Source organism: Lathyrus oleraceus, chromosome 6, assembly GCF_024323335.1.
Source record: "Lathyrus oleraceus cultivar Zhongwan6 chromosome 6, CAAS_Psat_ZW6_1.0, whole genome shotgun sequence".
Taxonomy (NCBI): Eukaryota; Viridiplantae; Streptophyta; class Magnoliopsida; order Fabales; family Fabaceae; genus Lathyrus; species Lathyrus oleraceus.
In genome coordinates, this window is record NC_066584.1 from 155,976,100 (window position 1) to 155,988,707 (window position 12,608).

The 12,608-nt window shown below is 36.4% G+C and overlaps 1 protein-coding gene across 1 annotated transcript; it reads right to left on the minus strand.

The window, feature by feature from the left end:
- Positions 1 to 708: 708 nt before the first annotated feature.
- LOC127094516 (uncharacterized) lies at positions 709 to 2,053 on the minus strand. The gene is made up of 2 exons (XM_051033341.1): positions 1,673 to 2,053; positions 709 to 1,557 (listed from the first exon to the last, which is right to left on the minus strand). The coding sequence occupies exons 1-2, from the start codon at positions 2,051 to 2,053 to the stop codon at positions 709 to 711; spliced, it is 1,230 nt and encodes a 409-aa protein (XP_050889298.1).
- Between the last annotated feature and the right edge of the window lie 10,555 nt (positions 2,054 to 12,608).

Sequence of the window (12,608 nt, forward strand, 5' to 3'; positions counted from 1 at the left end):
TCACGAACCATGAAGTGACATTTCTCCCAGTTCAGAACTAAATTCGTTTTCTGGCACCTGTCTAGAACAAGAGAGAGATTAGTTAAACAGTTATCAAATGAGGATCCAAAGACCGAGAAGTCATCCATGAAGACTTCCATATGCTTTTCGAGCATGTAGGCGAAAATGGAAGTCATGCATCGTTGGAAGGTGGCTAGAGCATTACACAACCCGAATGGCATTCTTCTGTAAGTAAAAACACCATATGGGCATGTGAATGCTGTCTTTTCTTGGTCTTCCGGAGCTACAGCAGTCTGATTATACCCAGAGTATCCATCTAGAAAACAGTAGTAATCATGCCCGGCTAACCTCTCCAACATCTGGTCAATAAATGGTAAAGGGAAATGGTTCTTCCTAGTTGTTGTGTTCAACCTTCTATAATCAATGCAAACACGCCACTCGGTTATTGTCCGAGTAAGAATTAACTCATTTTTTTCATTCTTTATTACGGTGGTCCCCCCTTTCTTAGGGACAACATGAACCGACTTCACCCACAGGCTGTCATAAATAGGATATATAAGACCTGTGTCTAACAATCTCACCACCTCTTTCCGAACTACTTCCTTCATTGCAGGATTGAGTCTTCTCTGCGGTTGGACTACTGATTTATGGTCGTCTTCCATGAGAATTTTATGCATGCAAACAGTAGGGTTAATACCTTTCAAATCTTCAATTGCCCATCCAATAGAATTTTTTAAATTTTTTTAAGACTTGGATGAGTTTTTCTTCTTGGATATTCTGAAGGCTCGAGTTTATGATAATCGGGCATTTTCCTTCAGGTTCGAGAAAGACATATTTAAGATTATCAGGAAGTTGTTTCAACTCTGTTTCTTTCTTTGATTCTTCATTATCCTCACTAGATTGAGGTAGGCGTAAGTCCTCCCACCGACGTGGTCGAGATCCTTTCCACGGGGGTTGTGCGTCCAACAAGGCTAGCACTTCAGATTCCCCGTTGTCCACCTCTTTATCCGAATCGAAAATGGACAAACTAAACACTCTTTCCAAAGGTGATTGTGGTGTATTCAAAGGATTATCATATGTCGTCACCTGATCCAAAACCTCTATAGTGTGATTGGTACAAATATCATCCTTGTACCTCATGGTGTTTCGAACATTGATTTTCAATTCCTCATCATAAACCTTCAACGTCATTGTTCCTTCTTCTATGTTTATCAAGCACCGCCCAGTTTCCAAAAAGGGCCTCCCCAGAATGAGAGGGATATCTTCATCTTCCGGCATTTCAAGAATTACAAAATCCACCATAAATACATACTTCTCAATTTTCACCAGAACATCTTCGACAATGCCATACGGTTTCTTAACCGAATGATCAACGAATTGGAGTGTCATCCTGGTATCTTGCATAACCCCTATACCAAACTTCTTGTAAATGGGTGACAACATGAGACTCACACTATCTCCCATATCAATAAGAGCTTTGTTGAACGACCCATCTCCAATAGTACACGGGATAGTGACAGCTCCTCGATCTTTCTTCTTTATCGGAATCTTCATACCCTGCAAAATAGCACTACAAGTTTCGGTTAGAATAATCGGGTTAGTGTCGGTGGTACACCTCTTTGAAAATGATGTCCTTCATGAACTTGGCATAAGTAGGCATTTGTTCAAGTGCCTCCAATAAAGGAATGTTAATCTCCAGCTTCTTGAATAACTCTAGGAATTTTTCAAAGTTTTTCTCATGTTGTCCTTTTTTCTTGTTTCTAGTGGGGAAGGGAAGCTTAACAACCAGCTTGGGCTCAATGACTGTTTCTTTCACAATAGGTTTCGGTGCTACCACTTCTTCCCTAACAACTTCATTTCCTTTGATCTCAAGGACCACTTCGATCAATTGGTTTTCCTCTTCATCCACTTCCTCGATAACTTCATCCGATTGACCACTTCTTGTTGTCACCATGCTCACATTATTATGCTCTCTAGGATTTGTCACGGTTGCACTACGTAGAGCACCTTGTGCTTGAGAACTCGAAGCTAGTTGCTGAGCGATTTGACCCATTAGGACTTCAAGATTCTTTATGGAGGATGTGGTGTTTTTCTAATTGTTACGGGTTTCTTCTTGAAATTGAACATTATGAGTTTCCATTCTTTCGATAGCAATTTCCCAATCAGCTTTCTTAGGGGCTTGTTGTTGTTGTTGTTGTTGATATTGAGTTTGGTACTGACCATGTTGAGGAGCGGTTCCTTTTTGGTCTTTCCATGAGAAGTTGGGATGATTCTTCCAACTTGGATTTTACATGTTAGAATAAGGATTATTTTGCTTCAAAAATTTGATTTCCTCCACTTGTTGAGGAGTTGAAAAACAATAAACAGTTTGGTGCGGACCACTACAAATTTCACAGTAGACAGTAGGAACCGGTTGGACCTGCGCCACCTGTTAGGTACCTATATTCATCGCCTTCAGCTTCTTATCAACTTCAGCAGTTGTAGTATCTTCAATACGGATTTTATTAGTTTCCAACTGTAAATCTATAACCCCTTCTGGTTTACTTTGACACCTATCGTACAACTCCATATGCTCATCAGCAGCAATAGCTTCAATGATCTTCTTGATACCGGTGGCAGTTGAAAAATTTATGGAACCACCGGCTGCAGTATCAATCAGTTATTTGGTCTTTATTTTGAGACCATTCACAAACATTCAATTGCATCCATATTATGAGTTGGGCAGGCTACTAGGACTCTCTTGAATCTCTTGTAGGCGTCTCCCAAATTTTCCCATCCTTCTGCTTAAAATTCAGAATTTCATACCTCTTCCGCAAAAATACCGATCCTGGAAAATACTCATTCAGGAAGGATTTTTCAATTTCTTCCCAAGATGTGATTCAGGAAGGAATAAAACCACTCTTCAGCTAAGGTAAACGGGAACATTCTCAATTTCTTGGCTTCTTCGGTGTGACCATCAAGTTTTAGAGTGTTGCTCATGGTCAAAAACCTCTGTAAATGCTTGTTTGCATCTTCATTCACTTTTCCAGTAAAATGTTTCCTTTCAAACTGATTAATGGTACTCGGGTGCAGCTGGAAATTAGCCACGTTCACTGGCGGGTTGACAATGGTTAATCTGCCGGTTTGTGCATTTGCACCTCCGTAGTCTCCCAACAGTCTTTCTGGTGGCGGTGGAGCTTCAGCCATAATTCTGATCTCTCTATCGGAACCTGAATAGATGGAAAGTTGTTCTTCGTCTGATTCTAATCTGGCTAATCGAGCTTGTCTGAGTCTTGCCCGCAAGGTTCTCTCGGTTTCTGCTTCAAAAGGAAAATCAGTTGAGGCCTTACCTCGCATACAAATATCAGACAAAGATTAGTTGATATAATCGAAATAAAATATTCAAAATAACAGAAAATAAATTTTAGTTGCAGAGCAACAAAATTTCAATTGAGATGATTTAAACTTAAATTTGGCAATCCCCGACAACGGCGCCAAAAACTTGCAGTAAAATAGCAAGTGTACTATTTTGTCGATGTAGTAATAAGAGGGATGTTTCCCAAAGATCGATCTCGAGGATTGCGCAGCAATATATGTGTAAACAGTCACTCAATTGAACAAAAGTAATAGTTTGGGTTTTGTAAAATTCACTGTAAGGGAAAATAAAACAAAATAAATATTTTCACAGATTATAATAATACGCCAAAGGATGGTGTGTGATAAACTCCTGTAATGTTTACCTGTATAAAAGCCTTAACAATTGCGATCCTGCTAATCTATACCATGCAACAAACTTGATTTTTCCGATAAAGAAAGCATTACGCAAATTATACAATGAAATTGATAACAAATAACATATATTAAGGAAATTATAACATCAAAGTCATTACATGATCAATTTAGGGACACCCCCCTGGAATTGGGGGTTTAGCCTCTCATATTATTCAAATAAGATAACGATAAAATTGAGACATTACAAAAAGTTTGGAATTCCGTTGATCTTCAATCGCGTCCGCTCTAGAAGGATCTCCGTTCTTCGTTGCTTTCCACCGCTTCAATCTTTATCGTCTCTAATCTTCGATCGTCAAAAAAGTCCCTTTCTCCCTATTCAAATATCCCCTAAATAGTTCTTGATGAGCATTTTTATCTAGCAAAAGTCCAGAATGTCGTCCGGGATAAGTCGTGCCAAAAATGCAAAAAACTGGAAAGTCAAATGTCCAAGCCAACATTGGCCGTGTCAGACAACACGACAGGCCGTGTTGGGCGTCTGATGTGAAAGGCTTGATACACCCCTTCAGGGAGGTTGACACGGGCCATGTAAGCTGACACGGGCACCCGTGTCAGCTCCCTGTTTTCCTCTTCCAAGTGCCCTCTCCTGACAAGGCCCGTGTTGGGCAACACGGGTGGCTGTGTCAGGACTACTGTATTATCCAATTTTCCTCTTCTGACGGGCCCGGAACGTCCAATTTGCTTGTCTATCCCTTCGGTACTCTTGATTACACCTGAAACCAATAGAACTACCACAAAGGGACATAAAATGGAGTATAATGATGCATATAACATGTAATCAACAACTGGAAACAACAATGCAAAATATCTAAATTACCAAACAAAACAGTAAAATAAGTAGACTAATGTGTTACCGACTTCGTACAAAGGCGCCGAATGAGTGTCAGAAAATAAGTAGAATTGGAGACTGATCAGCGTTTGACAAGAAAGTCCATCTTCGTGAATTTAAAGAAGGATATCTCGTACTCAAGAAGATCTTTCCAGTACACAAGGATATGCGTGGAAAGTGGAGTCCCAACTATGAAGACCCATATGTTATGAAGAAAGCATTCTCCAGAGGTCCCTTGGTTCTCACAACTATGGATGGTGAAGAGTTTGCACACCCTATGAACTCTGATGCGGTAAAAAAATATTATGCCTAAATAAAACCCACTAAGTCAAAAACCGGAAAAGACGACTTAGACAAAAATGGGTATCCCGGTGGATCATAACCTATGAATGAGATCCAAGCAAAAGTTAGGGGTAAAAAAATGAAAGCTCGCTAAGTTGAAAACCCGAAAGGGTGGCTTAGGCAAAAAAAAAAGCGTCCCGTTGGATTGAAAACCCGAAAGTGCGGTCCAGACAAAAATTAGGGACAAAAGGCATTTGATTGTATTAGATGGTGTTTACCATTACTGAAGAATCAAAGTTGAAGATCAATCCAGTTGCTCTCGTCATAAGCAAAGTTTGGGGAAAATCTTAGTTATTACAGATAATAGTGGTTATTGGGTTCAATGTAAACCCAATAATGATTTTTGAAAATGAAAAGGTTTTGAAAAGAAAATGTTTTGAAAAGAAAATGTTTTGAAAAAACTTTGAAAAACATAATTTTTCTTTGTCTCCCCAAGAAGTCTGAAGGTTGCATAAGCACTTTTACACTGTCATTACATAAATCCCCATTGAAGTCTAAATTGAGAAGCACTCTTGGATAAATCATTTTATTGTGTGCAAATCCCAAGTTTGAGGTTCTCCCTAGTGTCCATATTGTGATACTTATTTCAGTTACTGGTGCTGAGGATGTATTCCCCATTGAGTCTCCACAAAACTCTTTGTCTCTCTAGAGTCAGCATTTACATATCATGATCATTCACATCATGCTCAATCATGTTCATTTGACATTTAATCTAAATCCTTGTTGTTAGTTGTCGTTCTTCTAACTCCAAAAGTCCAACTATCGCTGGCACTCTAGTTGAAAATCCAATTGTTGTTGGTACCTCGAAGTTTGGACATGACCAATGTCTTTTCCCCCAGTAAGTTATTGGCGTCCCCTATGAAAGTCTAATTGGTTAACCCCAATATTCCCCTTGAAGTCCAGTTGTTGCTGGCATTCTATTTTGAAAGTATAATTATTGTTGGAAACATTGTTAAAGTCCAGTTGTTGTTGGCATTAAATCTGTTAGAAGCTGGTCTTGATACCTTTGCTTACTGTTTAAGTCCAATTTGATTTGGCACATACAAAAGAGTTTAATTACCCTGTATTCTTCCTGATGATTCCTGAAGGTCATGTTTGAACTCTTAATTGTAAGGAATTTTTAGAGGATTGGATGTTTTATCTTTTTTGAAAACTCCAATGAGGATATTTATAAGTGTCAATCAGTCATGCTTGAACATGTTGACCAATCACTTTGAATACTTCCAGATTGCTATTTTTAGTGTCATCCAGTCATGCCTGAACCTGGTGATCAATCACTTTGAATATTTCCAATTTGTTTATTTCTTGTTATTCTCAGTGTCACCAGTACCTGGCCCTAGTGATCAACCACTTTGAATATTCCCCAGTTTGTTTTTTCCCAGTATATGTTATCCCTAGTGAGTTGTTGCTCATGGTCATTGACTTTATACTTTATCTCCACCATTTCCTACATATTATATTTACCATTTATCATAAATCATCATGCTAGAATTCATTGCATTTTGCATCATATCCCTAGCAGATCAAAAAATTTATACCAAAAAGAGAGTTTGTTTGTCCATAGCATAGCACGCCATTGCATCTAAGGGAAAAATTTCCGGTTATTTCTATATTTAAATACCTTTCACCATAATTTCATGAGTATTATCATCACTCATGCCATCTGGAAATGTTATTTAAATAGGGGCAACTGTCACACCCCAAATTTTACCCCTATATTTCATAATCATTTGCATCCTAGACATCACTCATGCATAGCTAACCTCAAGATCAAGATATGCCTAGTTTGTTTCATCTGTGAATTAGGGTTTCCCTCAAAGAGCTCAAAGGATTGATCAGTCAAAGTTTTGGATCTATCATCAATAAATAAAGTTCTCATACACTCAAGAGATCTCTCTCCATCAACAAATAAGTGTATTATGGCCTAATCACAAGTGCATCAAGCTTCACTTTCATATGACTCACTAATTAGGGTTTCTCAATAACATTCAATTTCATCTGAGAATTTTGATAAAGACATGACTCAACACACTAAAGTACATCCTTAGAGCCCATCCATGATGTTCAATTGGCTGAGTTTGAATTCATTGAAGATCAAGAAATTCAAATTCATTTGATACACAACCAATGCACTACAAAGTCAAACCTTTGACTTTTGAGATTTATGATCAAATATGAACTTCTCAAGTTAAATTTCATGAAGATATGTTTAATTGATGAATTTGATCAAGAAAAATCAAGAGAATTGAGGTTACTTGCAAAAAGGACAATCTTGAAGACATTGAAATTTTCACTAAGTCCACAAATTTCATGTTCAAGTGCACTACTTTCTCAAGCCATAACTTCCAATCCAAGCAGTAATTTTATTTGATCCAAAGCACAAATGAAAGCTCTTGTTCCATAATTCAATTTTGTCCTATAGGGTTGATACCCTAAAAGTGCAATTATTTTGAGTTATGAGGCCATGAAGTTGGTGTCTCAAGTTGAAACACTTAGAAAATTTATAAGTCAACTTTGATCCCTGAAAAGTAATAAACTTTATATCCAGTTTTTATTATGATCCATTTTGATTCAGAAAAAACTCAAAACATGAAAGTTATAGAGCATGTCTGGGGCTTTCTAAAAAGTACAAGTACATTTTTTTTTCAAAACTGGGAAGTTAGAGTTCCAAACTTGAATTTCAAGTCATGTTCATGATGAATTCTTGGAGGAAAACCATTTCAAATGTGCAAATCCCTTTATTATAGGTCCTTTTGCATATAAATATCTCCATAATCAGATGTTTATATGAGTCCTAAGTGCATTACATAAGGAATTGAGATTTTGTCCATTGCATTATACCATTTATGGATGAATTTGCAAAAGGTCACATTACTACTTTGATAAAGCAAGCTTTATGCCAACAACTCACTCTTTCACCCTTGAAACTTGTCCCTAAAGATCACAAACAATCTTAAGTGATTAGAAGCAACCTTGTAGAGGCTAGAAAAGCATGAAAAACTCCTTAAAACTCCACAATTCATGCAAACTTCTCATTCATTCTCAACCAAAATCATAATTTCACAACTTTTCTTTCTAACCAGTTTCAATCCTCACTCTTTCCCTATAAATAGAGGGATCTCTTCAGCCTCAAAACACACAACAACTACACTTCAACACTTCAGCAAACTCCAATTCCATTAGAATTTGCAAAAACATACTATTTTGGCAAGTTCTCTAACCAAACTTATTCCCCATGTGTATCTTCCAAATAAACACCACAAATCATCTCTAGACACTATTTAGAGCTTATTTAATCACTTGAATAAGTTTTGTATCCTCTATTTTATCATTCACCATTTCACTTCTTCATTTTGCAAAAATATTCATGTGAGATGATACAAGTTGTTTCTGGCCATTCTCATTGTTCAAACACTATCCTCAAGGATCAACAAGGTTGGTAGAATCTCTCTTATCTCTGCAGTAGCTAAAAAGAAGCATTAGACTTTCTCCAATAGGTAAGTGCACTTACACTTGAAAACTCGTGTGCATGCATCATTCTTGAATATTTATTGAAGTAGAAATGTAGTACATAGTGTGTTTGTTGTATGTTTGCTACTGTATGCATTATACCATGCTCATACATTCAGATTTTATTGTTAGAAAATTAAAAGTGTAGTTCTGGTTTTTCCCTTGGCACGCTTTATACATTGAGTTTTAGGATGAGATAATGATACCATTGGATTCCTTGCGAAAAAATAGAGCAATTTAGGTTCTTACAATTTTTAATTTCATGGAAAATTGAGAGTGTTATGGTTGTTAGAAGTTTGAAAAAAAATGAAAAGAAATTGGAACAAACATGCAAGAACATGCGGAAGAAGATGATGAGCTGGCGCCATTTTCCAATTTCTTGAACCTTTTTATTATATAATTAAGTGTTTGTGTTTTGTTTACTGGATGTACCTCCGCCCCAGTGGTTAGAGCGTGTGTGTTAAGGCTTTGTGTGTGCAAGAGGTTTGGGGTTTGAATCCCCCTCACCCCAGACCCATTTTTTTATTCATTGTTTTTTTGCCTATTTATTTTTGTTGTTTTGCATAACTTCAAACGCTCATAACTTGATGATCCCTAAGCCTTTTTGAGTCACTCTTTTTGCTATGTGTTCATAATTTTGTCTATTTTATAATGGTAAAAAGAAATTCCATATTGATTTAATTCTCAGATACTTATGCTTGTCTAAAGTTGGTACCTTTTTAGGATTGTTTTAGGGTTTCAAATGACCTTCATTGGTTTATACTTTAATTTTTCTTGATCACCATGGCTTGTATGAATGTTGTGAATCATATATGAACTTTGTTTGATGTTGTTAATATGTGCCTCTTGGTTTTGACCTAATTTTGACTTACTTTAATGTATGTTTACATGTTTATGTGCTTTGAACTTTGTTACTATGCCATGAACTTTTGTTTATTTATTTTGCCATTGACCCATAATTTACATGTCATTCTTTCATGTCTTGTTGAACCTTTGTGTGCATGTATGCCCGTGTGTTTGTCTTTGTTTACGTGTTTGCAAATGCTTTAAACTTGTGATAACATGTCTTTGTATGACTTGTATACTTACATGATCAAACCTTTTGTATGATGTTGAACCTTTGATTATGATCATATTAAACCTTAACATGCATATCTTGAATACCTTAACTTGTTTTCATGATTAAGTGGATGTTATGTCTAAACCATGTCTTACTTCATGCATATACATGTTCATTCATACTTATTATGACATCCATATACATGTTCATGCATTGTTATATCATTCATCTTTGTTTCTTTATGATGATATATCCATGTCATTCATATTCATGTTAACTTTATACATCTTTGATTTATGTTGTTGTATCTTTGTTCATGTTCACATGTCGTACATATGTGTTTACATACCATGCTTGATATTGTTATGATCATGCTTCCATATCTTTGTATATGTCATGTATGAACATATTTTTCATTTGTTTAACTTTGTGGATGTCATGCTTAAACATCTTCTTTATCATGGGTTTATATTTGTTGATGTCATGCTTGAACATCTTCTTCATTTGCTTATCTTTGTGGATATCATGTTTGAACATATTCTTCATCCTTGTTTGTCCTTGTTGATATCATGCTTGAACATCTTCTTTATCATTTGTTTATATTTGTTGATGTCATGCTTGAACATCTTTTTTATCATGTTCTTATCTTTGTTAATGTCATGCTTGAACATCTTCTTCATTTGCTTATCTTCGTGGATGTCATGCTTGAACATCTTTCTTTACCATTTCTTTACCATTTCTTTACCTTTGATGTCATGCTTGAACATCTTTCTTTATCATTTTCTTATCTTTGTGGATGTCATGCTTGAACATCTAGCTTATATTTTGTTTATCTTTTTGCCCAAATCCAAGGGAAATACCTCTTTATTAACTTAATGTCATAAGTAGTTTAGAAATCCCAAGTTCCCCTTTGACCTTGTTAGAGGCATTATCACTTTCAACTTAGATTTAAGCAAGAGTTTGTAACTCTTGTAAGTATGTTTATTATGAACACTTACTTCCCCCTTTAGAACCTTGATCACTATCAAGTGTTCTTTCACCCTTATTTAGGTGAACTACGGTTGCTTTGATTCCATCCTTATAAGGATACGTAGGCACATGACCGCAAAGTTTTGGCGAGCAAACTTAATAAAACCTTTAGGTCCTTCCCAATAAAACATTTCCAAATAATAGAAAACAAACAATAACATAACACAAATACTTTCAAAAGGTTCCTATAGGATACTATAGATACTGAGGATGTTAATACCTTCCCTTAGTATAACCAACCCTCGAAGCTTAGATCTCTTCGCATTGTTTTTACATTGCACAATTAGGGTTTTATTCGATATTTTCCCTTTCCCTTGGATAAATTAAAGTTCGGTGGTGAACATCCAATGTTTTGTGATTCAAGTTAATACAATAGCTTGATATCTGATTCTCACTGTTGGTTCTATGAATTGGCATCAATTTTGGTAAAACTTAGTGTTATCACAAGATGTCACGCTTGTAGTCTTGACATGTGCTATCAGCTTTCTGCAGGGTGTTTGATATGGTTGTACTGGATTTATTCAAGATGTCAGACTCAATGTTACGGCATGTGCATACAAAACATTCAGTCTGAATGTTATGTATTTAGTTGTTGCGCTTTTCATGCAAGTCTTTGTGTGCTTATGTGGAGATTGTATGCATTATTCAAGGAGTAACTCTATTTAAAGCCAGAATATTCTGTTTCCCAAAAAAGGAATGATTCACTACTATTCTTTAGGGAATACGTAATAAATAGAATTAGGGTTTCATGCTACCCAGGCCCATTTAGAAAGCTTCTATTTTAAGACTATGTAAACCCTATTTCAGATATAGAAAACACGAACGGTGAAGTGAGTGAGTATTAGGGTTTTAGTCTTGTGTGCGTTTATGAATTGTGAGCCATTCATCTATCTTGTTGATGTGTGAATTGGACTGAATTTTGAGTTGTAATTTGCCCACTCTAAGCTTTGAAGTAAGAGTGTATTTATTTACTTGATTGAAGCTTTTAAGCAAGATCAAGTGTGTGTCCCTGAAGTGTGTCTTCCTTCTTTTTGGTATTTGTTCTAGTATCACTACTGTGATTGAGGGGAAGTGAGTAGGGTCTCATGTCTAAGAGTTATTAGATAGAAATCACACAGGTAGAGATTAGGTGAAAAGATTGTAACTTGAAGTTGTTTGCTGAGAGTCTTTGAACTAATTCTGTTTAATGGATTTCCTTCCTGACTTGGTAGCCCCCAGACGTAGGTGTGTTTGCACCGAACTGGGTTAATAATTGCTTGTGTCCTTTTTCAATTGTTTCCTGGTTTTTATTTTGTTCATATTTCACTTGTTGCTCAGATATTAGTGTCGTGACATTACCTTCGACATCTCATATCTGATACCATAATTTCAATTGGTATCAGAGAAGGCATCCTGCTCTGGTTCTGGGTGAGATCTTGGGACGTTACTTTCTGGTACTATGGACAGAGACAGAGGATTTTTACACAGACCACCAATTTTGGATGGATCTAACTATGATTACTGGAAACCTCGGATGGTAGCCTTCTTGAAATCTTTGGACAATAAGACTTGGAAAGTTGTTCTAATAGGCTGGGAACATCCTTTCATTACTAAGGATGGAGAAGTTACAACTAATAAGAAGCATGAGGAAGAATGGACCAAGGAGGAGGATGAACTAGCTCTTGGAAACTCTAAAGCATTGAATGCTATCTTCAATGGGATTGAGAGGAACATCTTCAGACTAGTGAACAATTGTGAGGTGGCTAAAGATGCTTGGGATATTCTGAAAACCACTCATGAAGGTAATTCTAGATTGAAGATGTCTAGATTGCAGCTGCTTACTACCAAGTTTGAAAATTTTAGGATGAAAGAAGATGAGAGTATTCATGATTTCCATATGAATATTCTTGAGATTGCTAATTCCACAGGTGCCCTGGGTAAGAATATGTCAGATGAAAAGCTTGTGAGGAAAATTCTCAGGTCACTTCCCAAAAGATTTTCCATGAAAGTGACAACCATAGAAGAATCTCAAGATATCTTCAAGATGAGAGTGGATGAGATAATTGGATCCCTCCAAACATTCGAGTTGGG